The sequence below is a fragment of the Zea mays genome, chromosome 3, assembly GCF_902167145.1.
Source record: "Zea mays cultivar B73 chromosome 3, Zm-B73-REFERENCE-NAM-5.0, whole genome shotgun sequence".
NCBI lineage: Eukaryota > Viridiplantae > Streptophyta > Magnoliopsida > Poales > Poaceae > Zea > Zea mays.
The window spans coordinates 156,262,412-156,279,292 of NC_050098.1; the positions used below are offsets into that span (position 1 = coordinate 156,262,412).

Below are 16,881 nucleotides of genomic sequence, written 5' to 3' on the forward strand. Positions count from 1 at the left end.
TCCCCCAACCCAAGATGACGAACAAGTACCTCAAGTGGAGGCGCATGATCAAGGGGGAGCACAGGATGATCAAGTTGAAGAGGAAGAAGCACCTCAGGCACCTCCAACCCAAGTTCGAGCGACGATCCAAAGGGATCATCCCGTCGACCAAATATTGGGTGATATTAGCAAGGGAGTAACTACTCGTTCAAGATTAGTTAATTTTTGTGAGCATTACTCCTTTGTCTCTTCTATTGAGCCTTTCAGGGTAGAAGAGGCCTTGCTAGATCCAGACTGGGTGTTGGCCATGCAGGAGGAACTCAACAATTTCAAGCGCAATGAAGTTTGGACACTGGTGCCTCGTCCCAAGCAAAATGTTGTGGGAACCAAGTGGGTGTTCCGCAACAAACAGGACGAGCACGGGGTGGTGACAAGGAACAAGGCTCGACTTGTGGCAAAAGGTTATGCCCAAGTCGCAGGTTTGGACTTTGAGGAGACGTTCGCTCCTGTGGCTAGGCTAGAATCAATTCGTATTTTGCTAGCATATGCCGCTCACCATTCTTTCAGGTTGTACCAAATGGATGTGAAGAGCACTTTCCTCAACGGGCCGATCAAAGAGGAGGTATACGTGGAGCAACCCCCTGGCTTCGAGGATGAACGGTACCCCGACCACGTGTGTAAGCTCTCTAAGGCGCTCTATGGACTTAAGCAAGCCCCAAGAGCATGGTATGAATGCCTTAGAGACTTTTTAATTGCTAATGCTTTCAAGGTTGGGAAAGCCGATCCAACTCTTTTCACTAAGACTTGCGATGGTGATCTTTTTGTGTGCCAAATTTATGTCGATGACATAATATTTGGTTCTACTAACCAAAAGTCTTGTGAAGAGTTTAGCAGGGTGATGACGCAGAAATTCGAGATGTCGATGATGGGCGAGTTGAACTACTTCCTTGGGTTCCAAGTGAAGCAACTCAAGGACGGCACCTTCATCTCCCAAACGAAGTACACGCAAGATTTGCTAAAGCGGTTTGGGATGAAGGACGCCAAGCCCGCCAAGACGCCGATGGGAACCGACGGACACACCGACCTCAACAAAGGTGGTAAGTCCGTTGATCAAAAAGCATACCGGTCCATGATAGGTTCTTTGCTTTATTTATGTGCTAGTAGACCGGATATTATGCATAGCGTATGCATGTGTGCTAGATTTCAATCCAATCCTAAGGAGTGTCACTTAGTGGCTGTGAAGCGAATTCTTAGATATTTAGTCGCTACGCCTTGCTTCGGGATCTGGTATCCAAAGGGGTCTAACTTTGACTTGATTGGATATTCAGATTCCGACTATGCTGGATGTAAGGTTGATAGGAAGAGTACATCGGGGACGTGCCAATTCTTAGGAAGGTCCCTGGTGTCGTGGAACTCTAAGAAACAAACTTCCGTTGCCCTATCCACCGCTGAGGCCGAGTACGTTGCCGCAGGACAGTGTTGCGCGCAACTACTTTGGATGAGGCAAACCCTCCGGGACTTTGGCTACAATCTGAGCAAAGTCCCACTCCTATGTGACAATGAGAGTGCTATCCGAATAGCGGAAAATCCTGTTGAGCACAGCCGCACAAAGCACATTGACATCCGGCATCACTTTTTGAGAGACCACCAGCAAAAGGGAGATATCGAAGTGTTTCATGTTAGCACCGAGAACCAGCTAGCCGATATCTTCACTAAGCCTTTAGATGAAAAGACCTTTTGCAGGCTGCGTAGTGAGCTAAATGTCCTAGATTCGCGGAACTTGGATTGATTTATAGCATACATGTATTTATGCCTTTGATCATGTTCCTTATGCATTTTGTTGCTTACTTGTGGTGCTCAAGTTGTACAAATACTCCCTGGACCTCACAAGTCCTTTTTGCAAGTGATGCACATATTTAGGGGGAGCTGTGCTACAACTTGACCCTTTGAGACTAACTGTTTGCTTGAGTTTGCTTGATTTAGTCTCAAAGGAGGTTTGAAAGGGAAAGGTGGACTTGGACCATGAAAGACTTCTACTGCACTCCGATGAAAAGAGTAACTTTTCCGAGTTCATCTTTATACTCTTATTGCCTTTGTGTTCTCATTTGAAGATTTTGGTGAGGCAATGGGGTTAAAGGGCCAAGATTAATCCCGTTTTGGTGCTTGATGCCAAAGGGGGAGAAAATAAAGGCCAAAGCGATAAATGGATCAGCTACCACTTGAGAGATTTTGAAAATAGTAGAATAGAGCTTTTGGTTTGTCAAAACTCTTTTGTTGTCTCTCTTGTCAAAAGTTGGCTTCTTGTGGGGAGAAGTATTGATTATGGGAAAAAGGGGGAGTTTTTGAAATCTTGAATCAATTTCTCTTGGAATGACTCTCTTTATGTCTTAACATGTGTGTTTGACTTAGAGATAGAAAGTTGAGTTTGATTTGCAAAAACAAACCAAGTGGTGGCATAGAGTGATCCATATATGTCAAATTGAATCAAAACAATTTTGAGTTCTTAGTTGAATTGATTTTGTACTTGTTCTACTTGCTTTATGTTGTGTTGGCATAAATCACCAAAAAGGGGGAGATTGAAAGGGAAATGTGCCCTTGGGCCATTTCTAAGTATTTTGGTGATTTAGTGTCCAACACAAGTGCCTAAGTGTAAAAAGGTGGACAAAGTACAAATCAAGGATAAAGGTATGTTTCTCAGACTTAGTACATTGTTTTATGGACTAATGTATTGTGTCTAAATGCTGGAAACAGGAAAAATCCAATTGAAAATGCCTTGGCTCGAGCAGACAGGACTTTGCTCAGTCTGGAGCACCGGACTGTCCGGTGCGCCAGGATGGCTCTGGCGAACAGGCTGCTCTCGGGACTTCGATGGCGGTGTACGGCTATAATTCACCGGACTGTCCGGTGTGCACCGGACTGTCCGGTGGGTCGTTCACAGGCGAACTCGTCGCTCTCGGGAATTCATCGTCGACGTACGACTATAATTCACCGGACTGTCCGGTGTGCACCGGACTGTCCGGTGAGCCAACGGTCGGCAGGGCCAACGGTCGGTCGCGCGATCTGCGCGAGACACGTGGCCGAGCCAACGGCTAGAAGGGGCACCGGTCTGTCCGGTGTGCACCGGACATGTCCGGTGCGCCAATGGCTCTCAGGCTGCCAACGGTCAACTGCGCCATTTATGGAAAGAAATCGGGCACCGGACAGTGTCCGGTGTGCACCAGACTGTCCGGTGCGCCAGTCGACAGAAGGCAAGATCAGCCTTCCTAGATTGCTCTCAACGGCTCCTAGCTGCCTTAGGGCTATAAAAGGGACCCCTAGGCGCATGGAGGAGAACACAAAAGCATTCCTACAACATTTCTAAGCACCAAGACATCGATTCCGCGCCTTTGATTCTTTGCGATAGCAATTAGAGCTCTAGTTGAGTGGTGAACTCATTGAGTTGTGTTGTGAGCTCTCATTGCGACTTGTGTGCGTGGTGTTGCTGTGATTTCTTGTCTTGAGTGTGTTGCTAATCCCTCCCTTGCTCCGTGCTTCTTTGTGATCTTAAAGTGTAAGGGCAAGAGGCTCCAAGTTGTGGAGATTCCTCGCAAACGGGATTGAGAAAAAGCAAGCAAAACACCGTGGTATTCAAGTGGGTCTTTGGACTGCTTGAGAGGGGTTGATTGCAACCCTCGTCCGTTGGGACGCCATAACGTGGAGTAGGCAAGCGTTGGTCTTGGCCGAACCACGGGATAACCACCGTGCCATCTCTGTGATTGATCTTGTTGGTTATTGTGTTTTGTTGAAGATTCCTCTCTATCCACTTGGCGGTTATTGTGCTAACACTTAACCAAGTTTTTGTGGCTTAAGTTTTTTAAGTGTTACAGGATCACCTATTCACCCCCCCTCTAGGTGCTCTCAAAAGGGAATTGGAGTCTTCGGCGAAGACAAAGGCTTCCACTCCACTCCATCGAATTACTCATCCTTCGCCGTCGCTTCGAGCAACTCTCCAACTTTGGTATAATCTTCACTCATATTGTGTTCGCCAAAAAGGGAGAAAGTAGTTAGAAAGGGCTTATATTTCACTCAAGTATCTGTTTTTGGCGATTCATGCCAAAGGGGGAGAAAGTATTAGCCCAAAGCAAAAGGACCACACCACCACCTAATTTTAAGATTTTCAAATTGGTATCTTATTGTGTTCAAAAGGGGGAGAAAGTAGTATTTTCAAAATTGGTATATTAAAACCCTCTTGAACACTAAGAGGAGGATTTTATTGAGGGGGAGTTTTGTTTAGTCAAAGGAAAAACATTTGAAACCGGGGGAGAAAATTTCAAATCTTAAAAATGCTTCTCAAAATCTTATTCATTTACCTTTGACTATTTGCAAAAGGACTTTCAAAAGAATTTACAAAAGGATTTGCAAAAACAAAACATGTGGTGCAAGTGTGGTCCAAAATGTTAAAAATATAAAGAAACAATCCTTGCATATTTTATGTGAATTAATATTGGCTCAATTCTAAGTAACCTTTGCACTTACAATTATGCAAACTAGTTCAATTATGCACTTTTATACTTGCTTTGGTTTGTGTTGGCATCAATCACCAAAAAGGGGAAATTGAAAGGGAATTAGACTTACACCTTTTTTCTAATTGATTTTGGTGGTTGAATTGCCCAACACAAACAATTGGACTAACTAGTTTGCTCTAGTCTATAAGTTTTACAGGTGCCAAAGGTTCACAATAGGCCAATAAAAAGACCAAGAAAGGGTTCAAACAAAGAGAGCTAAAGACAACCCAAAGGCACCCTGGTCTGGCGCACCGGACTGTCCGGTGCACCACCGGACAGTGTCCGGTGCACCAGGGCACTCGAAGCAGAACTTGCCACCTTCGGGAAAATCAGAGGGTGCTCCGCTATAATTCACCGGACTATCCGGTGTGCCAGCGGAGCAACGACTACTTCGCGCGCAACGGTCGACTGCAACCGCATTCAATACGCTACAGCGCGCGCCAGAGTCAGAGCACGCGCAGTTGGCGCACCAGACAGTCTACAGGACCTGTCTGGTGCACCACCGGACAGGCCAGAGGCCCCACAAGTCAGAGCTTCAACGGTCGAACCCCAACGGTCTGCTGACGTGGCTGGCGCACCGGACAGTGTCCGGTGGCGCACCGGACTGTCCGGTGCGCCATGCGACAGCACACTTCCAACGACCATTTTTGGTGGTTGGGGCTATAAATACCCCACACACCCCACATTTAATGGCATCTAAGTTTCTACACTTCTACACCTTACAAGAGCTATAGCATTCAATACAAGACACACCAAAGAGATCAAATCCTCTCCCAACTCCACACAAAGCTTTAGTGATTAGAGAGAGAGAGATTTATTGTGTTTATTTGAGCTCTTGCGCTTGGATTGCTTCTTTTCTTTCTCGTTCTTATTGTGATCAAACTCAATTGTAACCGAGGCAAGAGACACCAATTGTGTGGTGGTCCTTGCGGGAACTTCGTGTTCCGTTTGATTGAGAAGAGAAGCTCACTCGGTCTAAGTGACCGTTTGAGAGAGGGAAAGGGTTGAAAGAGACTCGATCTTTGTGACCACCTCAACGGGGAGTAGGTTTGCAAGAACCGAACCTCGGTAAAACAAATCATCGTGTCTCGCTCTTTATTTGCTCACGATTTGTTTTACGCCCTCTCTCTCGGACTCGTTTCTATTTCTAACGCTAACCCGGCTTGTAGTTGTGCTTAAGTTTATAAATTTCAGATTCGCCCTATTCACCCCCCCTCTAGACGATTTTCAGACAACACAATACTTTTTGCAAAGTTTCTTTAAGAAAATGGTATAGTAGCCCATTACTCAACCTAGGTGAGCCCCAAGAAAATAGGGCACCAAAAAAAAAAGAAATCATATTCTGATGGACATGGTAAGGAGTATGTTGAGTTTCTCTAGTTTACCAATGAGTCTATGGATGAAGGCTTTTTTTAAAAAAAATATATGCATATACTCAATAGAGTCCCAATCAGTACATATGGCCCCATATAAGTTGTGGACTAAAAGAAAACCCACATTAAATTATTTACATATTTGGGTTGTCTAGTTGAAGCAAGAATCTTTAATCTCGGATAGAGAAAACTAGATGAAAGAACCACAAGCTACCCTGAGAAATCAAAGGGTTGCATATTTTAAAGTCCCGATAAGCATACCAAGTTTGTAGAAACGAGACATGCAATATTTCTGGAGAATGAATGATCAATGAGAGTATGGTACCCCAAGAAATTGACCTTGAGGAAAAAAGAGTGTATGCCCAATTTTAGTGGTTGAAAAACCATATTTCTGGATATATGCTGAGGTTTGACCACTAGTTCTTCCAACTGTACATGAAACCCTGTAATAAATGTTGCATTATCAAGCAGAACAATTAATGAGCAAGTTGCATCAACTCCTATGTTGTCTAATCCTCTAGTGCCAACAACCCATGAGCACTCAGAACCAAGACATGATGTTGTGCAAAATGATACACCATGCAACAAACACCAGAACACTCACAATAAAGTAAAATTATGAAGGTCTTAGAGAGGCAAAAGATCTTCGATTTCCGATGACTATCAGGTATATGTTAGTGAATAAATAGAAGACTGTGAAATGTATGTTAGTGAGGATATGTACTTCGAAGAAGATTCCACTACTTATGAAGAAGACATAAGAAGTCCAAACTCGTCTAAGTGGTTCTCTACCATGAATGATGAAGTATAATTTATGAGAATGACTAAAGTTTAGGTCTTAAAAGTCATTTCAAAGGAGCTACAACTGTAAACTTCAATCGGGTCTACAAGATTAAATGTGACTTCAGAGAGAATGTAGGAAGACACAAAGTTAGAATTATGACTAAAGGAAAGGGCTCACATGGAGAGACGAGAGATTATAATAAAATATTCTCATCAGTCTCAACCAAAAATTCATTCAAAATAATCATAACATTAGTAGCTCACTATAATGAAATAAATGTAAATTGAAAATAACATTCCTAAATAGAGAATTACAAGAGAATATGTATATGGCATAATCTAAAGATTTTATCATAAGAAAAAAAAATAGGATGTCACTTAAAAAAACCTCCTCTCTTGAGCCGCTCTCACCTCACTCGTGAGCTCGCCGCCAGGCCGACGAGCATCGGACACTGCATCTGAGCGCCGCCAACAGCGTTGATTTGGCGAGGAAAATCCGTGTCGCCGCCCTCCTCATGGTTGTCGAGCTTCCATCTGCGGCCACGACGAAGTTTGAAGCCGCCGGCGGCGATCCGGCGGGTGGAAAGCCGCCCGAGTCACCCTGCCTGGGGAGCGACGCGGGGGCTTGGGGAAAGAAAGTATGTTCGCCCCACTACTACCGTAAACTTTGTTACAAATTAGACGAAATCATGATCCACACCAATAGCCGAATCCGAGATATTGTTCTAAATTGATGAGTCCGATCTCGTAAGATGCTGACCAACCAACCCAGAGTGGTTCGTCTTGCGTCGGAGTAAAGAAATAATGTCAAATCATGGAGCAAAGACCACGGTCACGAACCACTTCGGCAGAGAGCTAAAGCAGTAAAGCGCAGTGCCGCCCAGTAACTACGAGAGACATGGACTCGTCACTGCATTTGGGACTATTTGTTTTAGCTTTTTTCCGATGAGCTTTTCGAAAAATCTAGTGAGAATAATCTGAGTATCATAAGAATTATGTGTTGACGAAGATAAAGTAGTCTACAAGATTTTGGGATATAAAAAGTAACGGATTCCTACTATTACGACAACGATACAATATTTACAGCGAGCTAAAAAAAGTTGAAACAAACACGCCCAATGCTCTGTGACCTCATCAGCATCTCAAACAGATTCCCTGAATCTTGGGTTCTTGTTTATGACCGAACATCCACCATCAGGCTACAATGTAAAATGCATATGTATGCATGCATGTCGTCAAGGACACCTAGAATCAGTAGCAGTAATGTTGGATTGTTGGCCAGCTGATGCTGCCTGCCACCACTGAGCTATGAGTCTATATGGGCCATATGGCTGACTGCATGTGGCACACACAGGACTGCTGAATTGCTGATGATGCCGTGCTGTGTGGCAGATCGATGCAGGGAGGGAGCATGCATGGTGATGGTGGTAGGCCAGCCGCAATGCAACTTTAATTTTCTCTAGCTCCTTTCACTAAGCTAGTGACCAAGTTGATTGGCCTTATCTTATAAAGCAGGACAGGCAAAATCATTCCTCTCGCCAACAAAAGAAACGGACGGCTATGAGAAATCTTGGGACCCGGCTATACATATGGCCACCTCACATAAAGACTCGATCGACGATGCAGGGCAAGACGAGATCATCTTGGTTCGCAAGCAAACCAAGATAGGCCAGGTCGTCTCGTTGGTTGTTGCATTGGAGGAGCGAGCAGGTGCCATGGCAGCCGCTGAGATCAAGATAGGCCAGGTCGACGACGTCCAGGAGCTGCACCGGACGGGCCTGCAGACGGTGCCGGACCGGTACATCAGGGACGGCGACGACCGGCCGGACGGCGACAACGTCTGCGCTGTCGCGCACATCCCGGTGATCGACGTCGCCGAGCTCCAGCGCGACGACGTCGGGCTTGACAAGCTCAGGCTCGCCTGCGAGGAGTGGGGCTTCTTCCAGGTGGACAGCCGGGTTGTTGCTTGATTCATCGCGCGCGCGGCGTCATGCTGAGATATATATATGTGTAGGTTGTGAACCATGGCATCGCGCACGAGCTGCTGGACGAGATGGAGAGGCTGGCGAGGGAGTTCTTCATGCTCCCGCTGGAGGAGAAGGAGAAGTACCCCATGGCGCCGGGCGGGATCCAGGGGTACGGCCACGCGTTCGTCTTCTCCGAGGACCAGAAGCTGGACTGGTGCAACATGCTGGCGCTGGGCGTGGAGCCGGCGTCCATCCGGCAGCCGAGGCTGTGGCCGACGGCCCCGGCCGGGTTCGGGGAGACCCTGGAGACCTACTCCGCGGAGGTCGGGGAGCTCTGCCGGAGGCTGCTCGCGCGCATCGCCGAGACGCTGGGCCTGGCGCCGGCCACGTTCGCCGACATGTTCGGCGAGGCGGTGCAGGCGGTGCGGATGAACTTCTACCCGCCGTGCCCGCGCCCGGACCTGGTCATGGGGCTCAGCGCGCACTCGGACGGCAGCGCCGTAACGGTGCTCCAGCAGGACGCGGGCTGCGCCGGCCTGCAGGTGCGCGGCAAGGGCGGCGCCTGGGTACCCGTGCACCCCGTCCCGCACGCCCTCGTCGTCAACATCGGCGACACCCTAGAGGCGAGCATAGCAGATTAGCAGCACATGGTTTCCGTACGTCCATGTAAGACACACACACACCCCACTCGACACTGACCACGCTGCCGCGTATGCAGGTTCTGACGAACGGCAGGTACAAGAGCGTGGAGCACCGTGCGGTGGCCAACGGCGAGCAGGACCGGCTGTCGGTGGTGACGTTCTACGCGCCGGCCTACGACGTCGAGCTGGGACCGCTGCCGGAGTTCGTCACCGACGAGGCGCCGTGCCGGTACCGGAGGTTCAACCACGGCGAGTACAGCCGCCACTACGTCACCAGCAGGCTCGAGGGCAAGAAGACGCTCGAGTTCGCCAAGATTGATCCGCTGGCCGGAGAGCACGACGGCACAGCTCCCGAGGAAACCTCTACCTAGTACTACTGTCTAGCTGCATAGAATACGGTTTGGTCGATGAAGCACAAGCTGCCTCTCTACCTACCTGGGCTTTGCAAATTTGCAAAAGGAAACTACTGTGCTACCGAAGCATGCAGTGCCGTATCAATCACCTTTCTTATCTGAAAACAAGACGTATTGACGTATTGTATACATTATTTGCTGTGTGTGTAGTGCATCAACCTGTGCAACACGTGTCAAAGCTGATCGTGCGTCAAAATACACATGAAAAGCTGCTTTGAACCCTGGCCATCCAAGTCCATAGTGGCCTTACACATGGGAATGGGGATGACCGGCCGAGCTTATCCCTTGAACTTGAACATGAGGTGCCAAAAGGCAGGAGAATTAGGCCGGCCATCACTTTTTTTTTCCTTCAAAGTTTATGATATACTCCCTCCATCCCAAATTATAGTTCTTTCTAACCCACTTTTTTCTGTCCTTTCTAGCCCATTTTTTTCTGTCCATATTTATTCAAATCATAATGAATATAGACATACATGCAAAGTGCATTTATATGTTAATGAATGTATTATTAGCCTAAAACGAACTACATTTTAGGACAGAGGAGTATTTTCTTTTTCCACACACATAATTTCTTCTTGAAACAAGTTATGGGCAGTAAAGCACAAGTGCCACATGTACATTTCTAAATTCTGCCAGTACTTAGGTAGGTAGTAACAGAAACCACATGTACATTTCTAAATTCTGCCAAATAACACGCAACATGAGGCAAAAGGGTCATGACGCTTGAGTTACACAGCCCTAGATCCTGGGAATCAAATGTCATCCACATAAACCTCAACTGAATCGTGCATTCGTATCGGCAGCTAGATCTGCTTGTAACAAGTCTACGCTAGGAGTAAGCTGGGGGTAGCTTTGAGCAGTACCAAAAACAAGCTACAGCAAAAGTCATACTTCAGGCACGCCATGTTCTAGAGCTCTCCTGTAGGTAAGCTGGGTCATGGATGGATGTTAGGCAAGGTTGCCTTCCCACTCCACTCAGTCCAAGGAACTGCTGCGGCGCTGCCCGGTTAACCAAGTGTCAAGCTACTGCATCTGCCGAGCAGTTCCTCCTCAACAATCTGAAATGAATGAAGTACTGGATCAGATGCAGGCTAGTAAAGAACAAACAAACAAACCATTAAAGATTAAACTGTGGTACTGTACTGTAACAGGTAGCCGCAGTTGAATTTACCTTGTAAGTTTCAAGCATCAGCTGACCACCGATTTGTTTCTCTGTCACATAGCTGACATATGTTTCCATCAAAGGAGCATTAACAGCCTGCAAAGAGTAAAATCAGCAGATTGTCTAATGCTTGTTGCATGCATGCAATGTACAGAATCCCAATAAAGCATAGGCAGCAGCAGATTCCACTTCCCAATTTAACACTTCACTCCTGGTAGCCAAGTGTAGAGAGCGCATAAATTGGGAAATAAACAAGGAACATATGAATTTTGAGTTCAAAACGAAGTGCTTGTCCAAAATCAAATTTCCTTGCCCACGTGCAAGTGTAATCAAGTTTGGGCAAGGAAACCAAACATAACAACAACACTGGATAACCTACATCAATTGTATGATACTACTTCCAACAGAAGCAAGAGCGACAAATACTGTTAACGTGACAGTAGAAAGAAACCTGCAAACAGAGCGGGTAGCTATCCCCACTTGAAATTTCCAGATAGTAAGCCAGCCTCTTGGTTTCCATTTCCATACTTTCCTCAACCTGTAAGACACCATAATCAGCAGTGTCTACAAGCTGTAGAAGAATGCCATTGATTCCTACAATATTATAAATATATTGACCTTAGCAAGGTAATCTGGCAAGGAGTAGTGCTTAATCCATTCGGAACTTCTCACCGAGTAGTAGCCATATATTTCATCAAGAAAAGCATTTTGCATTATGGATTTTGCTTCAGAACAACATATGCCATGCATAACATCCCGAAGGCTCGAATCCATCCTGATCCCATCACGTTCTTGTTGGATCTAGGATCAGCTTGAATGTTATGTACAGAAGGAACACGTTGAACAAACAAAAGGTGAAAGACAGCTATCTAGAAATTACCATAGTAAGAAGAGCCGTTCTTGCTTCATCATTGAAGTAGGAAAAGACCTAGCAGATGGGCAAAAGACATAAGAAGTGGGTAAGCAGTCACCTTCACAAGCAGGAGGAAATGTGGAAGCAAAACATTTTCTTGAATAACACTCACTGGATCAAAGAAAGAGGTAGCAGCAGTGTTGCTAAGCGATGGTAGTTTGTACTGCTTCACATAGCAGCGGTCCAAATAGCTGAAGAAGCCAATTACACATCTAATCATGATGCAATAGTTTGACCACATTTTCACAAGCTCTCTGAAAAAGCTGTCATTTTGCTTGTGCATGAGATGGGGCAGAACCTAATATACAAACAAGAGTGAAATATGTCAAGACGGGGTAAAGGAAGATATCCTTGCCAAAATCAATTAACTTGGTAAGCATCTCTAAACCGAATTGTACACAGATACATGGAGTATATCTGAAGTGAGGTATTTCAATAAAATACCATGGTTGTTCTACAGTAAATCAGGGTGGTCTACTACAGTAAAATGTCATTATAGACGTATACTGCAGTAAAGCAGGGAAACAACAGTAATGCACCTCCTCCTTTCTCACTCTGATCCATATCTATTTTGTTTGTGGCAAACTGTTTTTTATTTTGTCAATGAAAATTTAGGTAGGAGCCTCGCTTCCAGAATTCCTAAAAACAGCAATGTTTTATCATGTTGGTATATGAGTATATGACCGCACAAATATGCACAGTTACACTTTCAAGTTTCAACCATAGTAGTTCACTACTGTATCCACTTTATTTATAATATGAGCACATGCCTATTTCATATCACATCAACATATCACAATCAAGTGTAAATTTGTTGTGTAAGTGTATCTGATTTTGTTGCCAAGGCAATTAGATACACGGTGGCTTTTGCAGCAATTCCTGCTAGTGTCAGCTCGTAATTTGCCTCAAATCAAGCAAAAACACGATAGTAAAAGAAACCAAATAGGAGTATAGGTAATAAATATTCAACAAATAGTACTAACAGATCTAAGCTTCAATTTTTATGGGCAGCAAGGCTCTGGTCTAGTTGCTGTGGAAGTGTGGATCTATACTATTAAAGATTTATTAGCCAGGGTTTTAACTGAGGACAAATATAGAAACAACACAGATACTTGATGAAATAACTCATGCATCACAAGATTTCATACACTGAAGCAGAGATATAAAAAAGTTAGAACTGCACCCGCAGTGGTCCTTATATGATTCAGTTAACCCTTTTCAGCATCAGAACTCGAGATGTTCAACTCTAGAATATTTTACCTCAACTACAGTAGATCATGGAGTAGAAACAAAAAAATAATTATAGTACCATTGTGCGGACACATTCTGCAAGCATCATCTTGAAACCATTGTACATTTCTGGACAGTAATGTTGTTTCTGCACAGCCATCCTGTAAGCACAACTAGAATAGTAGAGGAACAAATGATGAGCTGCAACTTTAAGTAACACATGGATAATAGTAAAGATATGCACATCGTCTTGAAGCCATAGAAGCATACTCATAGTAGTTCATGTATTCGTTCACGGTAGGCCTTGTACTGGTGCACTCCAAAATCTTCGAGCATTTTACAATCCCCTGTTCCAGGACTTTCCAGCCCTCCTCGAAGCTTAGGTGGTTGTTCATTTTGCTACCTTGTTCTGACACAGCTGCACTAGTTAAAAATGTATCAGAAGTGTTTTTTTTTAGATTCAGCAATAACAGAAGAAATGAAGCAAATATTAGATCTTTTCAGTGTTTACAAGTCGTCCGACTAATCGCGATTAATCGCGATTAGTCGGGCTGGTCGCCTGGAGATGGGCGATTAGGAGGACGACGCGATTAGGGTTTCTAGTCGTCCGACTAGTCGTCGACCTGGGCGATTAGTCGTCTGGTCGAGCGCAGTCTAGTCGTTTTTGGTCGTTTCAATTCTGGACTTTTGGTACTGGGCTTCCCTCTGTTTTTTGGCCCATCTACAGTAGCGCCCCTACAGAAACCCCCCAGGCTCTCAGCCGCCAAGGCCTTCCAGCCGCCAGAACATTTCCTAGCCGCCAGAAAACCCTAATCCTCTCCTCTCCTCTGTCCTTGCCGACATCTCTCTCCTCTCCTCTGTCCTTGCCGGCGTCTCTGCTCCAGCGGTCAGGCCTCCAAGTGCTCCATCCGTCCGGCGTCTGCCAGCTACTCAGCTAGTCAAGAATTGAAGATGAGCTCGTCATCTGAAGGTAGCACTTGCTCTCCCTTATCTGATTATTTCCCAGCCTTCCCTTTCCCTCTGTTACCTCTGCTGATCTGCTCTAGGCCTCCAACTGGATTGGACGAAGATGGTGCTGCTGCTGATGCATTTTGTTTGGATGCTGATCTGCTCTAGGTAGCAGCCAGCAGGTAATATTACTTTCAGTTTAGACTTTGGAATTGGATGGATTCAGTTTTACACTTTTACTGAATTACTGCTAGTCTGCTACTAATTATGCCTATATTATTGCAGAAATGCAGTGTTTATATAGTTAATATATAGTTATATATATATACATATGTCCTTAAATCCATAGGACGACTAACGGACGACCAGAGGTCGACCAGGACCGATTAGGTCGACTAATCGTCGCCCTAATCGCGATTAGTCGCCTGGTCGCCCCTCTCACTCGACCAGCTGGTCGCCCGACTTGTAAACATTGGATCTTTTGTTGTGCAAGTGCTTCTGGAACCCATGGATTTCACATTGCAGATGTAATGATCTATGAGTGACACAAATGAACTGAATACTATAAACTGCAATGTAAATATTCTGCACATATGAACCTGTTTCTATCCAAACTGAGTTGCGGAAACTATCAACTGATAAATATGACATACACAAGGAACTAAGGATTGAAAAAGACTGATTCCCAGACTTGAAAATAAACTAGTATAAATTATCAATTAATCAAAACTGAATAGTACAAGTACAATGAAGTTGTCAAGGTTAACATGTTGACGTAATGGCAAAAAAACCTAAGAGAAGATTAACATATTGATGAAACAGCCATCACAAGTTATCGGTCAAGGCATGACAAGATGATGCATTCGATAACACGATACATAACTGAAACTCAGGGTACTAACTTAAAAGGGATGACAGAAAAAAAAACAGAACTGCTAAAAAACAGAGGATGATATCCAGTGCACACGAAGGGTTTGTGCACATGTAGAATCTTGGTCTTCAAAATCAGATATAACGGTGCACGTCTATTTTAAAAACCCACTCTCATCCATGACTGGTTTGTTTCATAGAAAAAACCCTGATAGCATGCACCGTTAGATCTGATTTTAAAGCTCAGTATCCTATATGTGTACATGTGCACCAAGCCTTCATATGCATCAGATACCATCCCGAAAATTGGTAAAACTATAAATGACACCTTGTACCTAATAAGAGAGAAGGCAAGCAAGTTATCGGCAGCCAAACAACAAAGCAAGCATTCACAATTGGATGATCACGTCCCACTGGACAGACAGATTCGTTCGGTTTCGGTCTACTCAAATTCCTATAGAAAACAAACAAGTACACACATTAGGAGAACAACTTCATAAAGGTCTCAAGTCGTTGATTGTTCTGGGCGCCTGGACTCTATGAACTTACTGGAATAGGTGTGTTTGATGGTGTGTCTCCTAACCTATCTAGAGCCCTAATGCTCGCTGGTGAAGAGCTGCAGGTTTGGGGTTTGGCCGAGGCCAGAGATACTTCTTATCTCCTCGCCCTTCGACCGCGGTAGATGATTGTGGGGATGGTCGTTTCCTTGATGTTTCTTAATACAATGATGTGGAACTCTCCTGCGTGCCCGGTAAAAAAACAAGTACAATCATTCACCAGACCATACATCGGCACATCGCGACAGATATCTGGCCACATCATTCATCTCATGCACCGGCGAATGCGGTCTCTAAGCAACAACGGTGATCCCCAATGTAAACAACCTTAGCAGGCGCGGACTTGGCCAGGGACGCGCGTAACGGGGCTGCCCAACTGAAACCACAGACTTCGCGGACAAAACACAAACCGCACGCGCAAACCCAGGCAGAGGTTGATTTCGCGCGGGGAAGAACGGGCATGGTTAGACGGAAGGATTCCGATTCGATCGATCGCTCCCGATCGCAGCAACGGGGAGGCTGGGGGAAGCGAGGCCATGCGAGCAACCGTAAACCGACAGTTTCCCCGCGAGCGGAGGAGACGAGAAGGCTAATACCCACGTAGGTGGAAGCGTCGGTGACGATCGCGCGGTGCTGCTCCCCGCCGTTGGCCGCCCGCCGGCCGCGCGCGTGGTGGGACCGTGGGAGGAAAGCGGCGGCGGATGGGGGTGAGGGACCGGAGGGGTTTTGAAGGGATTTTCCGTTTCTTCTCTCTATCGCTTCTCGCTTTTTCGTTGTTTTTTTCGCTCGCTGCTGCGGAAAAGGTGGAAAAGACTCGGTACTGGTGCGGCCCAGCCCGGCCCGGGGGCCTTGTCCTCTTTTTTATTCTTTTATTTAGGCAGCAGCGCAGACACTTCCATCAAACTATATTGATCGTCTTCATTAAAGGATGTCGATTTATATCTGATTGTTTCTGACCTTTATGAATTATAAGAGCTCTTTGGGATGAAAAAGTTAGACATACGATATTGTTAGACTGTCTTCAATGGTGCGCCATTGGCTCCCCCTCCCCTACCACTGTAGCCGTTTTAGGGGCTACGGTGCGCCCCTATCCTCTTCACCGGCTTCCTCCTCCTCCTCCTCCTCCTCCTCTCCCCTCCCGATTCCTTCTCTCTCCCGCTAAATGGATGGGCACGCTACGGCGGAAACCTCCCCCGCAGATGCTTCCTTCGCACACAAGCGCGCGCGCTCGGAATACTCCGAGGAGGGAGCTCCAGGCGAACCAAGGGCGACCGAACCGCCGCCGGAGAAGGTAGGCGTCGATCCGCCCTCGGCCGCGATTCGTTTGTCTTGCTCCAGGCAGCGAGCAGCAGTGGGCGTCCTCCACGCGGATCCATCGGCCAGCTTCGCGGCCCGGCGACTCGGCCGATCCGTGCGAAGACGCCGCCGCCGGTCGTCTCTGTCCGCCGGTTCGTCGTCTGCTGGGTGCAGGTCAAAGGGAGTTCATCGATTCGGCGACAGA

At 46.1% G+C, this 16,881-nt stretch overlaps 2 protein-coding genes across 6 annotated transcripts; one reads left to right on the plus strand and one right to left on the minus strand.

Moving 5' to 3' along the window:
* The first annotated feature begins 7,901 nt into the window (after nt 1-7,901).
* On the plus strand, nt 7,902-9,858 carry LOC100280091 (uncharacterized). Of its 2 annotated transcripts, XM_023301878.2 has the most exons (4): nt 7,902-8,106; nt 8,192-8,625; nt 8,694-9,269; nt 9,365-9,858. In XM_023301878.2, exons 1-4 carry the CDS (start codon nt 8,076-8,078, stop codon nt 9,656-9,658), a joined length of 1,335 nt encoding a protein of 444 aa, XP_023157646.1. In that variant the 5' UTR covers nt 7,902-8,075; the 3' UTR covers nt 9,659-9,858. The 2 variants fall into 2 exon arrangements, with proteins under 2 accessions (XP_023157646.1, NP_001344878.1); NM_001357949.1 differs by lacking the exon at nt 7,902-8,106 and having other exon boundaries at nt 8,220-8,625; nt 9,365-9,800.
* Nucleotides 9,859-10,235: 377 nt separating this feature from the next.
* On the minus strand, nt 10,236-16,204 carry LOC100282292 (cullin-1). 4 transcript variants are annotated; one of them, NM_001155204.3, is made up of 9 exons: nt 15,981-16,161; nt 13,276-13,423; nt 13,085-13,178; nt 11,888-12,073; nt 11,743-11,790; nt 11,481-11,663; nt 11,314-11,400; nt 10,872-10,958; nt 10,236-10,758 (listed from the first exon to the last, which is right to left on the minus strand). In NM_001155204.3, the coding sequence occupies exons 2-9, from the start codon at nt 13,398-13,400 to the stop codon at nt 10,708-10,710; spliced, it is 861 nt and encodes a 286-aa protein (NP_001148676.1). In that variant the 5' UTR covers nt 13,401-13,423; nt 15,981-16,161; the 3' UTR covers nt 10,236-10,707. The 4 variants fall into 4 exon arrangements, with proteins under 4 accessions (NP_001148676.1, NP_001399032.1, XP_020405309.1 ...); NM_001412103.1 differs by having other exon boundaries at nt 15,977-16,161; XM_020549720.3 differs by having other exon boundaries at nt 10,282-10,758; nt 11,535-11,663; nt 15,977-16,204.
* Between the last annotated feature and the right edge of the window lie 677 nt (nt 16,205-16,881).